The sequence below is a fragment of the Tympanuchus pallidicinctus genome, unplaced genomic scaffold (genome assembly GCF_026119805.1).
Source record: "Tympanuchus pallidicinctus isolate F22 unplaced genomic scaffold, pur_lepc_1.0 scaffold23, whole genome shotgun sequence".
NCBI lineage: Eukaryota > Metazoa > Chordata > Aves > Galliformes > Phasianidae > Tympanuchus > Tympanuchus pallidicinctus.
In genome coordinates this window covers 5,108,477-5,126,339 of record NW_026294740.1, presented here as the reverse complement: position 1 = coordinate 5,126,339, position 17,863 = coordinate 5,108,477, and the positions used below count along the sequence as shown (strand labels likewise).

Genomic DNA, 17,863 nt, shown 5'->3' with positions numbered 1-17,863 from the left:
AGGGACGGGGCGGCGTGGGTGACGGCACGGGGGGGGGAATAGGGCAGGGTGGGAGCCTGGGGGGTGTTGGGTTGGAAGGGCCGGGGCCGGCAGCTGTGCGGGGATGCGGCGAGAGAAGGCTGAGGGCAGGAGGGGGGGCGGGGGTCCGGGCAGCAGGGCTGAGCAGGGCTGAGCAGGGCTGTGCGCCCCGCAGGCGTTGAAGCTCCGCGGCCGAGCGCGGTGCCGCCGGGATGTCAGCGCCGGACGAGCGATGGAGCTTCCTTGAGAGCTTCACCATGCAGCTGCTGCAGCTCCGGCCGGACAGGTGGAACAAGTTCCAGGACAGTGAGGAGGCCAGGGCCATGCTGGACGAGTTCTTCAGGCAGCCGGACGTGCCGGAGCTGGTGCTGGCGCTGAGCCCCGCCGGGCAGCTCCAGGCGACCGCCTGCTTCCCCCCCGCCCTCAAAGCCAAGGGCACCTACTTCGTGAAGAGGAAGAAGGAGAACATCACGCAGGAGAACTGCAGGGCTGCCCTGCTGGTGGGGGACATCAGCCCCTCGCCGGTGGAGCAGCTGATCACCGTGGTGGAGGAGGTGGGTGGCCCTGGGCTCCCCGCCGCTGGAATCGGAGGTGGATGTGAAAGCAGCTGGGGGACATTAAAGGGATCACACAGAGGGTGGTGATGCACTGGAACAGGTTGCCCAAGGGGGCTGTGGATGCCCCCCTCCTGGAGGTATTCGAGGCCAGGCTGGATGTGGCTCTGGGCAGCCTGGTCTGGTGGTTGGTGAGATCCTTTTCAACCCAGGCCATTCTGATTCCATGAAAATCCTTGTGCTCACTTCGGGGTTCCCCACCAGGACACAGAGCTGGTGCCAGACACAAGAAGGGGGGCTCTCCTGGGTCCCCTTGTTGTTTAAAAACTATAATTCCCCATACCTGGGAATTGTCAGAGGGCATTTCATATTTCTGTGTGGGATCCCTCTTCCCAAACAACAGCACCCTTAGTGCACTGACTCCCTACTCTGTGCACTCATTGCCACAAGTCGCACGAACCCAAAGCCCAGTGCAGGGCAGGAGCTGCTCCCAGAGCTGGGATTAGAGGAATCCCTCAGAGCCCACCCAAGGCCTTGCCCACGCTGAGCAGAAGGCTCAGGAGGCCGTGTCCCACAGGTCGTGTGCTCCCTGCTGCTGAGTGAGGAGCACCTGGCAAGCTGTCCCGGTGTGGTGGCAGAGGACATCGCACGCCGTGCCTGCAGGCTGAGGAACGACATGTTTGTGATGGGCGGCAAGATCCAGGGGAAACCACTGCTGCCAATGCCTGAGCACCTGGATGACCGCGATGGGACCCGCACGGTGCTGGAGTGGTGGGTGCTGGGGAGGACCGGGAGCTGCTGCACGCAGCGGTGGGAATGGGGATGGCTCTTTCCTGGCCCTGTGCTGCCCACGCTGACCTGCGCTCTGTTCAGATGGACGGCAGGCATCTGGCAGCAGGGCTGTGCTCCAGGGCCCTGGGAGCGGCTGCCCCAGGCGGGCAGGGCTGGGGATGACTGTGGGGCTCCTGGAGCTGTTTGGGGCTGTAACCCAGCTGTCCTCCAGCCTGGAGGAGCCGGTGGACAATTCCACGCTGCACTCCATCGAGACAATCGTCATCGACTGGTCTCACCAGATCAGGGAAATCCTGAACAAGGACTCGGCACAGCCGCTGCTGGAAGGGCTGCACCCTCTGCCCAGGGCAGAGTTTGAGTTCTGGCGCACCAGGAGCCTCCACCTGCAGTGCATCAATGAACAGGTACGGCCGTGCCGGGGGTGGCCAGGCTGTTTCCCTACCTGAGCTCATCTGTGCGCCCCCCACAGCTGCTCTCGCCGCGGGTGACGGCCCTGGCTGAGATCCTGGAGAAGGCTGACAGCTGCTACTGGCCGGCACTGCAGGCCATGTTCAGGGACGTCAGTGCAGGTGAGGCTCTGGGTGATGTGTGAGCTCCAATATTTGCACGAAGCATCCCAGGTGCCCACGCCGTTTCTCACCTGCGCCAGGCTTGCAGGAAGCCAACGACATCAGCCTCTACCTTCAGCCGCTGCAGATCCTACTGGAAGAGATGGAGCAGGCAGACTACTTCCAGGTGAGTTCCAGGTGGAGGAACAGCAGCACGGTGCTCACCCCTGGCACAGCATTGCTGTGTCCCCGTGCTGACAGGGCTCTGCTCCCACAGCTGCGGCCATACATTGACAGAGTGCTGTACACCGTCTGCCTCACCTGGGTGCACTCTGAGCACTACAGCACACCGTCCCGCGTCATCGTCATCCTGCAGGAGATCTGCAACCTCCTCATTGAGATGGTATGGGGGGTGGCTCAGGGAGCAGAGCCTCGTGCCTGGTGTGCTGGGCTGCAGGGAACCACCAGGTGCTCCAGGGGCTCCTCCTGCCCACGGTGGCTTTTTTTCATCCTAGACCCGAAATTTCCTGAGTCCCGAGGAAGTGATGAAGGGGCTGCAAGGAGAGCTTGATGAGACCTTGGAGAACATCAAGTTGAGCATTTCCACCATCGAGAAGTTCTTCCAATCCTACAACCACTGCTGCTCTGACCTGCTGCCTTCCTTGTTCACGGCATGTGTGGGGATGGTGTGGGTCCTCCTTCGCACACCCTACTGTGCTGACAGCCTCATCCCTCCCCAGGAGAAGGAGCCACAGCTCTGGGAGTTCCCTCGCTCCCTCATCTTCAGGAGGTTGGATGCTTTCCTGCACCGGCTGAAGATCATTGAGGTGAGAATGCAGCTCTGTGGGCACAGAGGTGGGAACATGGGTGCAAAATGCAGCACTGCTTTTGCTTGGCAGGAGCTGTATGAGACGGCCATGGAGTTCCTGAAGCTGGAGAAAGCAGAGCTGGGCGGGGTGAAGGGGAACATCCTGGGGCACCAGGTGCTGCAGATCTATGAGGAGGTCTCCGAGCTCACCAAAGAATTCGCTGATTGTAAATACGATCCCTTGGATCCCGAGGACGAGGTGAGTGGGTGCTGGGATGGAAAGTTTGCATCACCTCTTGCTGGAAGGCTGCGTGTAAAATTCGTCGCCTTTGTGCTGGCGCTGGGGATGACCACGGGCTCCGGGGCTGAGCGAACCCTCCTGAGGCTTCTGGTGCTGCGCCTGCTCTGAGCACCGCCTTGTCGTTGGCAGCAATTGAACCAGGATTTTACGGAGTTCCAGAGCAAGATTCAGGACCTGGACAGGCGGATGGCCACCATCCTGTGCCAGGGCTTTGATGACTGCAATAGCCTGGGGTCGGCCATGAAGGTGCGTGGTGCCCACAGGTGGGGGTGGGCACTGGGTGCTGCTGGCACTCAGACCCGCAGCGGTGCCGTGGGTACAGGAGGAGCACATTCCTCCCCCTCAACTGGTGCACGTGCTCTCCCCCCTCAGCTGGTGCACATGTTCTCCTCTCTGCTGGAGCGCCCGCTGCTCCGTGCCGACGTGTCCCCGCAGTGCTCGGGGCTGCTGGCCACATTCAGTGCTGAGCTGGACGATGTGAAGCGACTGTTTGACACGTGGACACGTGCTGGTGCTGCTGTGCCTGTGCATACCAACATGCCTCCGGTGGCCGGGCAGCTGCAGTGGGCGCTGGAGCTGCAGGAGAGGCTGCATGGGATGCACCAGGAGCTCTTTGCCATCAACCACCCGTACGTGAGACTCAGCCCCAGCGCTATGGGGATGTGGGGCAGGATGTGTCCCAGCTATGGCAGCTGTCTGCTGTGCCTCTGACAGTGCGATGACCAGCCCTGAGGCCACACTGGTGTCTGGGAAATATGAAGAAATGATGGAGCTTCTGCAGGGCTACTGTGAGCAGGTGTATGCAGTATGGGCGAGCAGGGCTGACCAGGACTGCCTCTTCCACCTGGAGCAGCCCCTGATCCTCAGGGACCCCAGCTCCTCCCTCATCAGTGTGAACTTCAACAGGAAGGTGATGCCAGCAGTGATGCACTTGGATGCAGACTGGTCCTACATACCACCAAACATTTTGCATTTTCCTAACAAGCACTGTCTCCCCCATGGTGTATTCTTGCAGCTCACTGCTGTCCTGCGGGAGGTGAAGTACCTGGGCTTCCAGAAGCAGAAGGACATCCCAGTCGGTGCCGAGAAACTCTTTGCACAGAAGGAGACCTTACAGAAGTTTGTGGACAACCTGGACCTCATGACAGGCTGGTACAACAAGGCAAGTGGTTGGTGTTGGTGCTGGTCCGTGTCCCAGGTGCTGCCCTGCTGAGTGCCAGTCGGGTTCTGGGGAGCTCGTGGGGAGGTGTGAGAAGCTATAGACAGGTACCTATAGACAGGGAGTACCTGGTGACCACAGGGCTGGCCCTCTTGCAGGTGAAGCAGACAGCGCTGCCTGTGGAGCTCCCACTGGTGGCAGCGGAGCTGGAGGCCATCGACGGCCGTCTGGTCACTGCAGAGCAGACCCTGTGCTGGAACCATGATGGTATGAGTGACGCAGGCCCTGCAGATGGGAGCTGTGGGTCCTGGGGGGACCGTCCCCCATCTCCATGCCCAAAATGCCATCCCCTTCCTGCACCCAGATCTGCCTGAGCCGTGTCATCTGCATTTTCCTCCCTCCTAGGTGTGATGGAATACATTCAGGAGATGAGAGAGATCTTGTATGACTTAAACACCAGAGTGCAGAAATCAAAGCTAAACGTGGAAAATATCAGCCAGCTCATGGAGGTAGGCGCTCTGGCTGCTTGCTGTAGCCATGCTGCCCCCATTGTGCACGCTGCAGGATTTACCTTTTGGCACCCTGTGCTGTGCAGGAGTGTTCAGCCACTCCCGTGTTCGAGAGGAAGGACAACAAGGAGGCAGCACTGCTGGACCTGGATGGGCGGGCGAGCAATGTGGCTCGGCGCTATGCAGCCATCCGGGAGGCGAGCAGCAGGATTGAGGCCATGGTGCAGGTGTGCCCAGCCCGGGGTGCTTCCAGCAGAACCAGCTGAGCACAGGGCACCTATCTGCAAAGTGCTGGGAGCCGGGGCGCCTGCTGTGCAATGATTGACCAACGTTGGGTTGGTTTCCTTTGACTTGCAGGAGAATGCAGAGCTGTTCAAGGCTGATACGTCATCGCAGATCTGGCTGGACTACTTAAAATACATTGACACAGTGGTGTTGGATGGGCTCTTCGTACTCGTTCACAAATCCTTGAAGCTGCTGCTCACCAACATGGCCCCCAATGTACGTCCAGGTTTGCTCTGCCACTCCGTGCCCACGTTCACCCCCACGCGCTGTTCCTCCCCCTGGGGCTTCTGTTCAGTGGTGCGGCTGTTCCATCCCCGCGTGGGGTCCATAGGAACACTCAGGTGCCGCTCTCTTCCAGGCGCGCGTGGCCCCGCTGTTCGAGGTGTGCATGGAGCTGTGTGATGGCGCGGTGGGGTTCCGGCCCTCGTTGGATGTGACGGATGAGAACAGCTTCCTGAAGCTGCTGGAGGACCTGCTGGCTGACATCTACGGCTGTGCAACGTGCATACCCCGGCTGCTGCAGGGGAAGCTGAGCTACAAGGTGGGTTCCCAGGGGCGAGTGCACCCCTGCAGCCGCAGGCTGTGCCTGGAGCTGTGCCATCCCCACAGTCTGAGCTGGAGGAGGAGGTGGAGCTCAGCAGGATGCGGGAGGAGGTGATGTCGCTGGCAGCCGATGCTATGGCCGAGGGCATGGAGCACTGCGCCAGCTTCGAGCAGTATGCAGAGCTGTGGCTTGAGGGCCCCGAAGAGTTTCTGCAGCACTTCCTCACCTTCCAGAGCTCCCCCAGCCCTGAACAACCCGAGGGTCCCTCACATGAGGGACTTCCATCGCTGCAGCTCTTCCAGGAGGAGGTACGGGGAGGATGTGGGGACACACGGTGCCTGGGAACTGTCAGCTGTGGGCTGTGACTGACTCCATCCCGCAGATCAATGCGTGCGAGGAGCTGTGCCAGGAGGTGTCGGGCTTTGCCAGCACTGTGGTGTTTGGGGGGTGGCTGCAGAGCGACTGCCGCCCCTTCAAGCAGATGCTGCTGAGCGCTGCACGCAGCCGGGGCCAGGCACTGCGGCAGCACCTCACCGACCACGTCACCAGCAGGTAATAGGGGATGGCACTGCTGGGGGGCACAGCACCCCGAGCCCCTCTGAGACCCCATCTGCACCCAGCCTGCAGGAGCTGGAAGCCTTCATCAAGAAAACCACTGCTGGCTTGAGCAAGCCGGTGCAAGAGGGAGATTATGATGGGCTGGTGGAGGTGATGGGGCACCTGCTGAGGGTGAAGGACCGACAGGCAGCCACCGATGGCATGTTTGGGCCCCTGAAGGAAACCATTGCACTGCTCAGTATGTTTGGGGAGGAGATGCCCGAGGAGGTGCACCAGCAGCTCCAGGTGAGTGGTTCAGGGTGCGGGGTGAGGCACGGGCTCGTGGGGCGGGCTGTCATGCCGTGTATGATGCAGGAGCTGCCCGAGCAGTGGGACAACACCAAGAAGCTCTCCTTCCACGTGAAGCAGAACGTGGCACCTCTGCAAACGAACGAGGTCAACATCATCCGCAGGAAATGCCAGCAGTTTGAGGTGCAGCGCTGGGGGGAGCGGGGACAAAATGGTGGCTCCAGATGACCCTCGTGCCCCCCATACACCAACCCCTCTGTGTCCTGCAGGCCCAGCAGCACGCCTTCAGGGAGAAGTTCCGCGAAAAAGCCCCTTTCTCCTACACTGACCCGGAGCCCTACAGATCCCTCAGCAAGGTAGGGAGGGCGATGCCTGGCCATGCTGCACTGCTGGGCAGTTCCAGAAAGGAGAGCCACCGCACAGCGCTGTCCACAGGGCAGGACACGCATCCCCAGGGATGGGCACGTGGTCACTGACTGAGCCCTTTTCCTTGTCTCCTCCAGCAACAGAGGAGCATTGCTGCCATGGAGAGTGACATGGCTGCACTGTCCAAGTCAGCCGGGCTGTTTGAAGTGGCCGTCCCGGAGTACAAGCAGCTCAAAGCGTGCCACAGGGATGTGCGACTGCTGAAGCGGCTCTGGGACATGATTGTGCTGGTATGTGCTGTACTCTGCAAGGCAGTGCAGCGCAGAGGGCGCCGCCGTTCTGCTCTGTGCACTGGGCTGTGTGCACGTGTCCTCTGAAAGTGTCCTCCCGACTGCAGGTCAACACGAGCATCGATGATTGGAAAACCACCAGATGGAAGGATATCAACGTGGAGCAGATGGACATCGACTGCAAGAAATTTGCTAAAGACATTCGAAGCTTGGATAAGGAGATGAGAAGCTGGGATGCATTCACAGGGCTGGACAACAATGTGAAGAACATGATGACGTCCCTGCGTGCTGTGAATGAGCTGCAGAACCCGGCCATCAGGGATCGACACTGGCATGAGCTCATGCAGGCAACCAAGGTTTGCTCCGGGCCAACAGAGGGGAGGCTGCACCGGGGGGCCGTGCCCAACAATGTCGGTTCTGCCACAGGTGAACTTCACCATGTCCAAAGACACAACCCTGGCGGATCTGCTGCAGCTGAACCTGCACAAGTTTGAGGATGAGGTTCGTGGCATCGTGGACAAAGCTGTGAAGGAGTCGGGGATGGAGAAGGTACGGTAATGGATCCCTGCTCGGTTTGCACCTGCTTTACGGAGAGCCCCCACAGCAGCATGCGGCCCCTGCAACTCGTGCCCATTTCTCACACTGAAGGTGCTGAGCACTCTGGACAGTACATGGGCCACAATGCAGTTCGAGCACGAGCCGCACTCCAGGACGGGCATGATGCTCCTCAAGTCGGACGAAGTGCTCATCGAGACGCTGGAGGACAACCAAGTGCAGCTGCAGAACCTGATGGCCTCCAAGTACCTCGCCTTCTTCCTCCAGGAAGTGTCGGGCTGGCAGCAGAAGCTGTCGACCGCCGACTCCGTGATCAGCATCTTGTTTGAGGTGCAGAGGACGTGGAGTCACCTGGAGAGCATCTTCATCGGCTCTGAAGACATCCGCAGCCAGCTGCCAGAGGACTCCAGGAAGTTTGATTCCATCGATAAGGACTTCAGAGTGAGAAGCCCGACCCTTCCTGCGCCCCAGAGCTCACTGCTGCTTCAGGTACAGCCCAGTCCTTTTTGTCTTGCAGGAACTGATGGCCGACGCAGTAAAAACCCCCAATGTCATCGAAGCTACCAACAAACCCGGTCTCTTTGGCAAACTGGAGGCACTGCAGAAGAGGTGGGTTTGGGTCATCCTGACGAAGCGTTGTGGAGAAACCTCACAGTCTGTTCTAAGGCCAAAGGAGAAGTTTGCTTTCCCCAGCAGCCGAAGCGTCATCTCACTTAACATCATTACTCTGCAAATGCTAAAAATGAGTACACCTTTTTAGCTATTTTTTTTTCCTTCTTGCTTCCAGACTGGCGGTCTGTGAGAAGGCTTTGGCTGAGTACCTGGAGACAAAGCGACTGGCCTTCCCCAGATTCTACTTCATTTCCTCTGCGGATCTGCTTGACATTCTGTCTAACGGGAATGAGCCAGCTGAGGTATGGGCTGAGCACAAGCCAGGAGGCACATCCCATCCCTCTCACATCCTGACGTATTGCAGGTGTCTTAAATCTCCGAACTGAAGAGCATCTCTGACCCACCGGGGCACGGGGATGCAGCACTCTGAGCTGCAAAACGCCCTCTGACCTCAATGGGGCTCCTTCCCCTGCTGCCCACAGGTGTCCCGTCACCTCTCGAAGCTGTTTGACAGTCTCGCTAAGCTGAAGTTCAAGATGAGCCCAGACAAAAAGCCACTGAAGGTGGCCATGGGGATGTTCAGCAAAGAGGAGGAGTTTGTGCCGCTGGATGCAGAGTGCGATCTGTCAGGGCAGGTCAGCAGGGGCTGGGAGCTGCTGCATGTGGGGTGGGGGCTGTGGGGTCCGGGCTAAGAGGAAACGTAGAACAGAGCTGCAGCAATGGAGAATGTAAAAGCACTGAGCTGTGCAGCCCCTCTGCAGCACGGTCTGTCTGCTCACCCCCATAACCTGCAGTTCGTATTGTCAGGGGGGGGCTGTATACTGGGGGCTTTCATGCAGCTTTTTATCAAGCGGGGAGAGCGGCGCTCAGCCCTGAGTGTGCACCAGCACGGTGTACAGGGCGAGCAGCTGCGTGCACCAGGCATGCATTAATTGGTTCTCCCTGCCCTGATGCCCCCTCCTCAGGGCACAGCGCAGTGGCTCTGGTCCCCATGCAGAGCCAAGGGATGGTTCTGGCCATGTGGGCTGCTGTGAGCCTGCAGCAAGAGGGCAGTTCTGTGCCTGCGTGTGGCCAGAAGCAAACAGGGCTGGGAAATGCTCACAGTTCCACTCACACAGGTGGAGGTGTGGCTGAACCGCGTGCTGGACAGCATGCGCTCCACATTGCAGCACCTGATCCCTGAGGCTGTGGCCAGCTATGAGGACAAGCCACGGGAGCAGTGGGTGTTTGACTACCCTGCACAGGTAGGGCTGCCACAGGGCTGGGCTGGGCTGAGAGGCCGGCTCCTGACCCACTGATGGATGTTCTGTCTGCTTAATTGATTGCAGATTGCTCTGACTTGCACCCAGATCTGGTGGACCACAGAAGTCGGCATTGCCTTTGCAAGGCTGGAGGAGGGCTATGAAAATGCAATTAAGGACTATAACAAGAAGCAGGTTTGTCTCCCGCTGACCCTATCCTGCAGTCCCTGCTGCTGTCAGGCAGACGGGCAGGAAAGCATGATGTAATTTCTCTCTTTCTCACTTCTCCCTCAGATCACTCAGCTAAACGCACTGATCTCACTGCTCATTGGAAACTTGTCTGCGGGAGACAGAATGAAGATCATGACAATCTGCACCATTGACGTGCACGCCAGAGACGTCGTGGCCAAAATGATCCTCACAAAGGTAGAGGTCGCCAGATGATATTTTCACTGCTTTCTCAGCACCTCTGAGCTTTACTCCCATTATTACCCTTTCTAAAGTTTGCAAAGTAGCTAAAGTGTGCGAGGAGGTCAGAGGGGAAGCAAAGGCACCCGGAGCACTGCAGGGGGATGGAATCTCTTTGGGGGGACCAGGTTCTGGGTTGGAGCAGCCCAAGGAACGTCTCAACCCCCCCCTAAGGAACACCCCAATGGTGTGGGGGGGAGCGGGTGGTGATGGCTGCTCCGCAGGTGGAGAGCGCGCAGGAGTTCGCATGGCAGTCACAGCTGCGGCACCGCTGGGACGAGGGCCAGAGGCACTGCTACGCCAACATCTGTGATGCACAGCTGCAGTACTCCTACGAGTACCTGGGCAACACACCACGGCTCGTCATCACCCCGCTGACTGACCGGTAGGGCTCAGCTCCCCGTGTCCCAGTTCGGCTCCGTGTTGCTGTGCTCAGCCCCCACCATCGCCCCCCAGGTGCTACATCACCCTGACGCAGTCCCTGCATCTCTTCATGGGAGGAGCCCCTGCCGGCCCTGCGGGCACCGGGAAAACAGAAACCACCAAGGACCTGGGCCGGGCGGTGGGCATGATGGTCTACGTCTTCAACTGCTCTGAGCAGATGGACTATAAGGTAGGGGAGGGGGGAGAGCCCTCAGGTGCACCGCTGCCTGTGCTGCAGTTCCCACAGCCGTGCCCTGAAAAGGGGCTGGGACCTTGCTCTGCACTCCCAAACTCACGAGAGCTGTGGGGTCAGGCAGCAGCTGCTGGGAGCTGGGGGCTGCCGCATTGATGCGCAGTGCTCCCCAAGGGAGCAGCTCCCAGCTCCAAACAAGAGCAGCTCTTGACAGCATGCTCTGTAACCGATGCTTGGTTCGCTTGGTGCCTCTGATGCCTCTTCCCTTTGCTTTGCTCTCCAGTCCTGTGGCAATATCTACAAGGGCCTCGCTCAGACCGGAGCCTGGGGCTGCTTTGACGAGTTCAATCGCATCGCGGTGGAGGTGCTGTCGGTGATTGCAGTGCAGGTGGGTGCCTTTCCTTGTCACTTGGAGGTGAATGGTGCCTGGGTTCTCACGTGGCTGAGAGCAGCCCCACGAGCACCGCAGCGCTGACACCTCTGCTCCCTGCCCAGGTGAAATGTGTTCAGGATGCAATTCGTGCCAAAAAGAAAACGTTCAATTTTCTCGGAGAGACGATTTCGCTGGTGCCATCGGTCGGGCTGTTCATCACCATGAACCCTGGCTATGCAGGACGCACAGAACTGCCCGAAAACTTAAAGGCTCTGTTCAGGTACAGGCAGGCAGATGGGTCACCATTAACCTGACACAGCTGTGACATGGACTGAAGCCTTTGCTCACGTACACGAGGACACTTGTGCATGCTGGTGGTCCTGCTGTAAGAGACCCCCACGCTCCTGGAGCACTCAGCTCAGAGCTGTGGGGCTGCTCAGCTGCAGGAGGATGCTCAGAGCACCTGGCTGTGTAATGGGGGCTCGCAGGGGGCTGCATGAGGTTGCCACTTGCTTGTCATTCTAACAGCAGCAGTGCATGATCTGAATGGAAAAACAGGGTGCAAATCTTGATGGCTTGTGGCTGCTAACACCCTGCTAACCTGCTTTGCTTCCGCAGACCCTGTGCCATGGTGGTTCCAGACTTCGAGCTCATCTGTGAAATCATGCTGGTTGCAGAAGGCTTTATTGATGCCAAGCTCCTAGCAAGGAAGTTCATTACTTTGTACACACTCTGCAAGGAGCTGCTGTCTAAACAGGTAACAGGACAATATCCATGGTTCTCTAAGGGAAAGAGTTAACCTGAATTTCAGCCCTGACAGCTTGAGATCCCTCAGTTGGCAATGTGCTGGCTTGCAAAGTCCAGCTCTGTGACTGAACAAATCCCTCTTCAACACTCACACGGCGTATTTCTGCCTTCTGGAAGAAATCAAGAAGTTCCAAAATAGAATAGAATACAGCTGGCTAAGATGTGAGCATGCAGATGTTCCACATCTCAGCAGAAGTGATTTACAAGCCAACAGAAATGTGCTTCCCAGGAAGCAAGGCAGACTGCCATCCATTCCTGGGCCCCGGGACAGTCTGCGGGGCGCTGTGCAGACAGCCGAGTGTGGGGTGGAGAGGATATCCCCTCTGTGGTTTTGTTTCAAGCAGCTCTCTCATCAAAATGATATTTGTTGCCCATTTGGCCAGGATCACTATGACTGGGGTCTGCGGGCAATCAAGTCTGTGCTGGTGGTAGCAGGCTCCTTGAAGAGGGGGGACCCAAACCGTGCCGAGGACCAGGTCCTCATGAGAGCCTTACGAGACTTCAACATCCCAAAGATCGTGACAGACGACCTGCCTGTGTTCATGGGGCTGATTGGGGACCTATTCCCTGCTCTGGATGTCCCCAGGAAGAGGGATTTGAACTTTGAGAAGGTGACTCAGCGTGCTGGGGGCGAGGGCCAGGGGGAGGCTGATGGGGTGGAGGGGGATCAGCGCCTGCTCTCTCCCAGGTCATCAAGCAGTCGGTGCTGGAGCTGAAGCTGCAGGCGGAGGACAGCTTTGTGCTGAAGGTGGTGCAGCTGGAGGAGCTGCTGCAGGTGCGGCATTCTGTCTTCGTCATCGGCAACGCCGGCTGCGGCAAGTCCCAGGTAGCAGCTGAACACAGCCAGGGGGGCTGGGAGCTGGGAGAAGGCTGTAGGGCCCCACAGGAGCTGCCACCACCACTGCAGCAGTCTCATCCCGTAGGTGCTGAGGTCGCTCAACAAGACGTACCGCAACATGAAGCGCAAGCCGGTCACTGTGGACCTCGACCCAAAGGCTGTGACCTGCGATGAGCTCTTTGGAATCATCCATCCGTCTACACGAGAGTGGAAGGATGGTGAGAGGCCAAAGCTGGCAGGCTCCGCTCTATGGAAGGCGCTTACACTGAGTGGGAGCAGGCTCAGCAACCCCTCAGCGAGGGGCTGACACATAGGAAGTGCCCTCATGAGATGCATCCTTGTGAGCATCTTGTCCGTGGTGCCGTGGTAGCGATGGGAAGCCCTGGGGCTTTTTACTGGGGGGATGGGGAGAGGAGGGAGCCTAGATGTGTGCAGGGGAAGCACCGACCCAGCGTGTGCCCCAGCAAACCTGCTCTGAGTAGGAAGAGCTGGGCAGGAAAAGCCCACATGTCTCTGTATGGACAGGTCTGTTTTCTTCAACGATGCGAGACCTGGCTAACATCACACATAAGGGGCCCAAGTGGATCATCCTCGATGGTGATATTGACCCCATGTGGATCGAGTCCCTGAACACGGTCATGGATGACAATAAGGTTGGTGCCATCGCGCCCAAGGAGCTAGGCTTGTGAACTGAGGATGATAAACCTCTTTGTGCCCGCTCCCCAAAATCGGAGCTGCCCCTGTGACAGGCCACTTCCTCCAGGTCCTCACCTTGGCCAGCAATGAGCGCATCCCCCTCAACCCCACCATGCGGCTGCTCTTTGAGATCAGCCACCTGCGCACCGCCACGCCGGCCACTGTGTCCCGGGCAGGGATCCTCTACATCAACCCTGCAGACCTGGGCTGGAGCCCGTGAGCACGGGGATGGGGATGGGGATGGGGATGGGATGGGATGGGATGGGATGGGGACAGGGATGGGATGGGGTGGGATGGGATGGGGACAGGGATGGGATGGGGTGGGGTGGGATGGGGTGGGGTGGGGTGGGGTGGGATGGGATGGGATGGGATGGGATGGGATGGGATGGGATGGGGGGGGCCATGATCCCTGCAGCCCTGCTCACCCATCCCCAAACAGTGTGGTGACCAGCTGGATTGAGAAGAGAGCCGTGCAGTCCGAGAAGGCCAATCTGATGATTCTGTTTGATAAGTACGTGCCCGTGTGTCTGGAGAAGCTCAAGTTTGGCTTCAAGAGGATCACCCCTATCCCTGAGATCACATTGATACAGATGATCCTGTACCTGTTGGACTGCCTCCTGACACCACAGAACGTGCCGCCAGACTCTCCCCGTGAGCTCTATGAGCTCTACTTCATCTTTGCCTGCATCTGGGCCTTCGGTGGGGCCATGTTCCAGGACCAGGTTGGGCTGTGATGCTGTGGGAGCACCAAATCCTCACGCTGGCCATGTTCTGAGTTTTTTCTCTTTTGGTTCCCTCCAGCTCATGGATTACCGTGCAGAATTCAGCAAGTGGTGGGTGAACGAGTTCAAAGCCGTCAAATTTCCTGCTCAGGGGACAATTTTTGACTATTACATCGATCCGGAAACAAAGAAATTCATGCCCTGGACTGATAAAGTGCCAGCATTCAATCTTGACCCCGAAGTTCCCTTGCAGGTATTTCCCACAAGCTGTCTGTATAGCCATGCCTTGTTTATTAGCCAGCAGTGTTTCCCCTACACACTGTGTGCACACATCTGCAGCACTGCAGGCACTGCGCTGTATGGGATGGCATCAGGTGAACCTGCAGCTCTCTGCAGTTTTGCTTTACTCCTTGTACATATACTTCAGTGAGAGCTGCATGCTGTAACTCTTCTTTTAGTTTCAGTGCAATGCCTGGCTTTGGATTCTCATGAAAAACATGATTTGCATACATCTTTTGAAATGCTGCAATGAGGGAAGGCGGTTGCGTCAAGGATGTGATGGAAAAGGGGAAGCACCGGGGTTGGATTGCACCACGTGTTGGCCAGACAAAACATGGCACACAAGTCTCAGGAATGATGTGTTGTTTTGATGTATCTGATGGCTCCTCTTGTTGGTCAGAAAGCCCTTAGGATAGCCAGGTGCTGAGCTGTTTTGCTGTAGAGAGGGCCCAGATCGGTGCAGTGAGGCATTGCCTTTGCTCAGAGCAGTAGTTAGTAGTGCCCAGAGAAGAGCCCAGCAGCTGCAGGCACACTGCACTGGGGCACAACCATTGCCTTCCCCAGGCCTCCATGGTGCACACCACCGAGACCGTCCGCATCCGCTACTTCATGGACCTGCTGATGGAGAAGCAGTGGCCGGTGATGCTGGTGGGGAATGCGGGGACGGGGAAAACTGTGCTGATGTGGGACAAGCTCGAAACGCTCAGCACAGAGGAGTACCTGGTGCAGTCCGTGCCCTTTAACTTCTACACCACCTCAGCCATGCTGCAGGGTAAGGGCCGTCCACAGCTGCCCCTCTGTGGGCTCAGTTGTGCTTTCCCATGTCCCATGCTCTCCGCCCTTTGCAGCCATCCTGGAGAAGCCCCTGGAGAAGAAGTCAGGGAGGAACTATGGCCCACCAGGCACTAAGAGGCTCATTTACTTCATTGATGACTTGAACATGCCCGAGGTGGACAAGTATGGCACCGTGGCTCCGCACACACTCATCCGGCAGCATATGGACCATGGGCACTGGTAGGCGGCTGCTGGCACGGATGCCATTCAGTGATGCTCAGCTGAGGGCCGGGGCTGCCCCTGGGCATAGGGCAGTGCTGTGGCAGTGGGGGGAACCCACCCGAAGGAAATATCACTGTTCTGTGCAGGTACGACAGGAACAAACTGACCCTGAAGGACATCCACAACTGTCAGTACGTGTCCTGCATGAACCCGACCGCGGGGTCCTTCACCATTGACTCCAGGCTGCAGGTACGCAGGGCTCACAGTGCTGCTCTCCTGAGGTGGGGGCTGTGTCCCAGCCTGGGCTCAGAGTACAGACAGGGCCAGGGAGCTCCTTGGTGCTGGCTGGCTCCATCAGCCCCGCAGGGTGCTGCTCCCCCTGAGCCACTGCTCCTTGCTGCAGCGACACTTCTGCGTCTTCGCCGTGAGCTTCCCCGGCCAGGATGCACTGCTGACCATCTACAGCGCCATCCTGGCTCAGCACCTGGCCCTGCAGAAGGTGCCGCTGGCTGTGCAGAGGCTGCAGGAGCAGCTGGTGGCAGCCGCGCTGGGTGAGCTCTGGTGCTGGTGTGGGGAAGGCAGCGCTGAGCACAGGGAGGGCAGCGCCAGGCGAGGCTCAGCAGCCTGCTCACTGCACACCCTGCCCACAGCCCTGCACCAGCGGGTCACTGCCATCTTCCTGCCCACTGCCATCAAGTTCCACTACCTCTTCAATCTCCGAGACCTCTCCAACATATTCCAGGTACTGGGCTGGTTGTTCCTGTTAAATTCCTTTCCTTCCTTTGTTGTGCATGCTTGCAGCACCCCGTGTCCCTGCCCCAGTGCCGTGACCTTTTCCCAAAGCTGCTCTTTAACTCAGCTTGGAGCAGCAGCAAACAAACCCCATGGGCTGAGGGTCCCTGCGTTTGCAGGGACTGCTGTTCTCCACCCCTGAGTGCCTGCGGAGCCCCGTGGACCTGGTGAGGCTCTGGATGCACGAAGCTGAGCGGGTCTACGGGGACAAGCTCGTTGATGACAAGGATCAGAAAAGCTTTGGGAAGATGCTAACTGACACCTGCAAGAAATTCTTTGCTGTAAGCTGTGCTGGAAAAGGAGGGCATGACAGCTGGGGGGTTGCGATGATGCAGTCGTGCCAGGAGCCCTGCACCAGGACAGGGTCCCTTCCACGTGCCCACCGCTGCCACTCCTCTTCCAGGACCTCAGCGAAGAGACAGTGTTCGCCAAGCCCAACATCTACTGCCACTTTGCCCAGGGCATCAGGGAGCCCAAGTACATGCCAGTGCCGAGCTGGCCATCGCTCAACAAGCTGCTGGGAGAGGCCTTGGACAGCTACAATGAGGTCAATGCGGTGATGAACCTGGTGAGCTCACGCTGCAGGACTGCATGATTTGGGGCATTCACTGCTTTTGGCACTGTGATTCAGGACAGTAATCCCTCTCTCACGTTTTCCTTAGGTGCTCTTTGAGGACGCGGTGTCTCACGTTTGCAGAATCAATCGGATCCTGGAGTCCCCCCGAGGCAACGCGCTGCTGGTGGGGGTGGGGGGCAGCGGGAAGCAGAGCCTTTCCCGGCTTGCTGCTCACATCAGCTCTCTAGAGGTGTTTCAGATAACACTGAGGAAGGGATACGGCATCCCAGACCTGAAGGTGAGAGTGGGTCTCCCCGCATTCCCCCCAACACCGGGGCAGCTCAGCCATGCCTTGACAATCCTTGCTTCCCCAGCTGGACCTCGCCTCGCAGTACATCAAGGCAGCCATAAAGAATGTTCCTACAGTGTTCCTGATGACGGACTCCCAAGTGGCAGAGGAATCGTTCTTGGTCCTGATCAATGACTTTCTGGCATCTGGGGAGGTGCCGGGGCTTTTCCAGGATGATGAATTGGAAGACATTATCAGTGCCATGAGGCCACAAGTGAAGTTCCTTGGGTTGCCAGACTCAAGGGAAAACTGCTGGAAATTATTTATAGAGAGAGTCAGGCGTCAGCTGAAGGTAGGTGTGCGCCCAGGAGTGGTGTTTGTGAAGGCTTCTGACATCTTTAATCCAAAGTCTGTTTGCAAACACGACGCAGACTGTTGTGGTTTTGTTATGCTGTAATGAGTGTGAGCAAAAGGTGTGTTCAAAGGATCCCCAGCGCCTCGTGCCCTGAGGCCCAGAGGTGCAGCTGCTGACACCCACAGGTTTCCCTCTTGAGCGGAAGGCTGTGTGCATGCAGCCACCTGGCTGTGGTCAAAGGGAGCTGGGGCTGGCTGGTCCCCACCAAGCAGAGCAGGGCACACCACTGCCAACCATCCACGGGCACAGGGTCAGGACTTCAATGGGAGGGAGGAGAAGTCTCCACATGCAGCAGTGGGGACCAGCAGCCACCCTTCTCACCAGCACTGCCTGTTCCAGGTGATCCTGTGCTTCTCCCCCGTGGGCTCCACTCTGCGCGTGCGGGCGAGGAGGTTCCCTGCCATAGTCAACTGCACGGCCATCGACTGGTTCCACGAGTGGCCAGAGGATGCCCTGGTGTCTGTCAGCAGCAGGTTCCTGGAGGAGACGGGGGACATTGAGGTGAGCATTGCCGGGCATGCAGCTAGCACTTGGCTTCACCCCTCACATTCATGCACGGTGTTACAGAGCACACTGTGCTGCTCTGCT

The 17,863-nt window shown here is 58.3% G+C and overlaps 1 protein-coding gene across 1 annotated transcript in view; it reads left to right on the top strand.

The window, feature by feature from the left end:
* Nucleotides 1-202: 202 nt before the first annotated feature.
* DNAH17 (dynein axonemal heavy chain 17) overlaps nt 203-17,863 on the top strand; it is a 27,552-nt gene continuing 9,891 nt past the window's right edge. Inside the window, exons 1-55 of the mRNA XM_052687627.1 lie at nt 203-572; nt 1,150-1,343; nt 1,576-1,768; nt 1,834-1,933; nt 2,014-2,099; nt 2,190-2,315; nt 2,428-2,583; nt 2,653-2,739; nt 2,812-2,979; nt 3,151-3,267; nt 3,394-3,650; nt 3,736-3,931; nt 4,037-4,183; nt 4,339-4,447; nt 4,586-4,689; nt 4,776-4,916; nt 5,047-5,190; nt 5,333-5,515; nt 5,584-5,826; nt 5,901-6,070; nt 6,139-6,361; nt 6,431-6,547; nt 6,634-6,720; nt 6,868-7,020; nt 7,128-7,376; nt 7,447-7,569; nt 7,669-8,016; nt 8,093-8,184; nt 8,363-8,489; nt 8,670-8,822; nt 9,306-9,431; nt 9,516-9,623; nt 9,723-9,854; nt 10,121-10,281; nt 10,353-10,509; nt 10,796-10,900; nt 11,008-11,165; nt 11,504-11,642; nt 12,076-12,303; nt 12,381-12,518; nt 12,616-12,748; nt 13,056-13,183; nt 13,294-13,442; nt 13,666-13,948; nt 14,028-14,201; nt 14,792-14,999; nt 15,076-15,241; nt 15,370-15,472; nt 15,627-15,774; nt 15,874-15,965; nt 16,135-16,296; nt 16,419-16,583; nt 16,678-16,869; nt 16,946-17,212; nt 17,615-17,776. Of these exons, the coding sequence (XP_052543587.1) occupies nt 231-572; nt 1,150-1,343; nt 1,576-1,768; nt 1,834-1,933; nt 2,014-2,099; nt 2,190-2,315; nt 2,428-2,583; nt 2,653-2,739; nt 2,812-2,979; nt 3,151-3,267; nt 3,394-3,650; nt 3,736-3,931; nt 4,037-4,183; nt 4,339-4,447; nt 4,586-4,689; nt 4,776-4,916; nt 5,047-5,190; nt 5,333-5,515; nt 5,584-5,826; nt 5,901-6,070; nt 6,139-6,361; nt 6,431-6,547; nt 6,634-6,720; nt 6,868-7,020; nt 7,128-7,376; nt 7,447-7,569; nt 7,669-8,016; nt 8,093-8,184; nt 8,363-8,489; nt 8,670-8,822; nt 9,306-9,431; nt 9,516-9,623; nt 9,723-9,854; nt 10,121-10,281; nt 10,353-10,509; nt 10,796-10,900; nt 11,008-11,165; nt 11,504-11,642; nt 12,076-12,303; nt 12,381-12,518; nt 12,616-12,748; nt 13,056-13,183; nt 13,294-13,442; nt 13,666-13,948; nt 14,028-14,201; nt 14,792-14,999; nt 15,076-15,241; nt 15,370-15,472; nt 15,627-15,774; nt 15,874-15,965; nt 16,135-16,296; nt 16,419-16,583; nt 16,678-16,869; nt 16,946-17,212; nt 17,615-17,776 (8,919 nt within the window). The 5' untranslated portion in view covers nt 203-230. The remainder of the gene's footprint in view (nt 573-1,149; nt 1,344-1,575; nt 1,769-1,833; nt 1,934-2,013; nt 2,100-2,189; nt 2,316-2,427; nt 2,584-2,652; nt 2,740-2,811; nt 2,980-3,150; nt 3,268-3,393; nt 3,651-3,735; nt 3,932-4,036; nt 4,184-4,338; nt 4,448-4,585; nt 4,690-4,775; nt 4,917-5,046; nt 5,191-5,332; nt 5,516-5,583; nt 5,827-5,900; nt 6,071-6,138; nt 6,362-6,430; nt 6,548-6,633; nt 6,721-6,867; nt 7,021-7,127; nt 7,377-7,446; nt 7,570-7,668; nt 8,017-8,092; nt 8,185-8,362; nt 8,490-8,669; nt 8,823-9,305; nt 9,432-9,515; nt 9,624-9,722; nt 9,855-10,120; nt 10,282-10,352; nt 10,510-10,795; nt 10,901-11,007; nt 11,166-11,503; nt 11,643-12,075; nt 12,304-12,380; nt 12,519-12,615; nt 12,749-13,055; nt 13,184-13,293; nt 13,443-13,665; nt 13,949-14,027; nt 14,202-14,791; nt 15,000-15,075; nt 15,242-15,369; nt 15,473-15,626; nt 15,775-15,873; nt 15,966-16,134; nt 16,297-16,418; nt 16,584-16,677; nt 16,870-16,945; nt 17,213-17,614; nt 17,777-17,863) is intronic.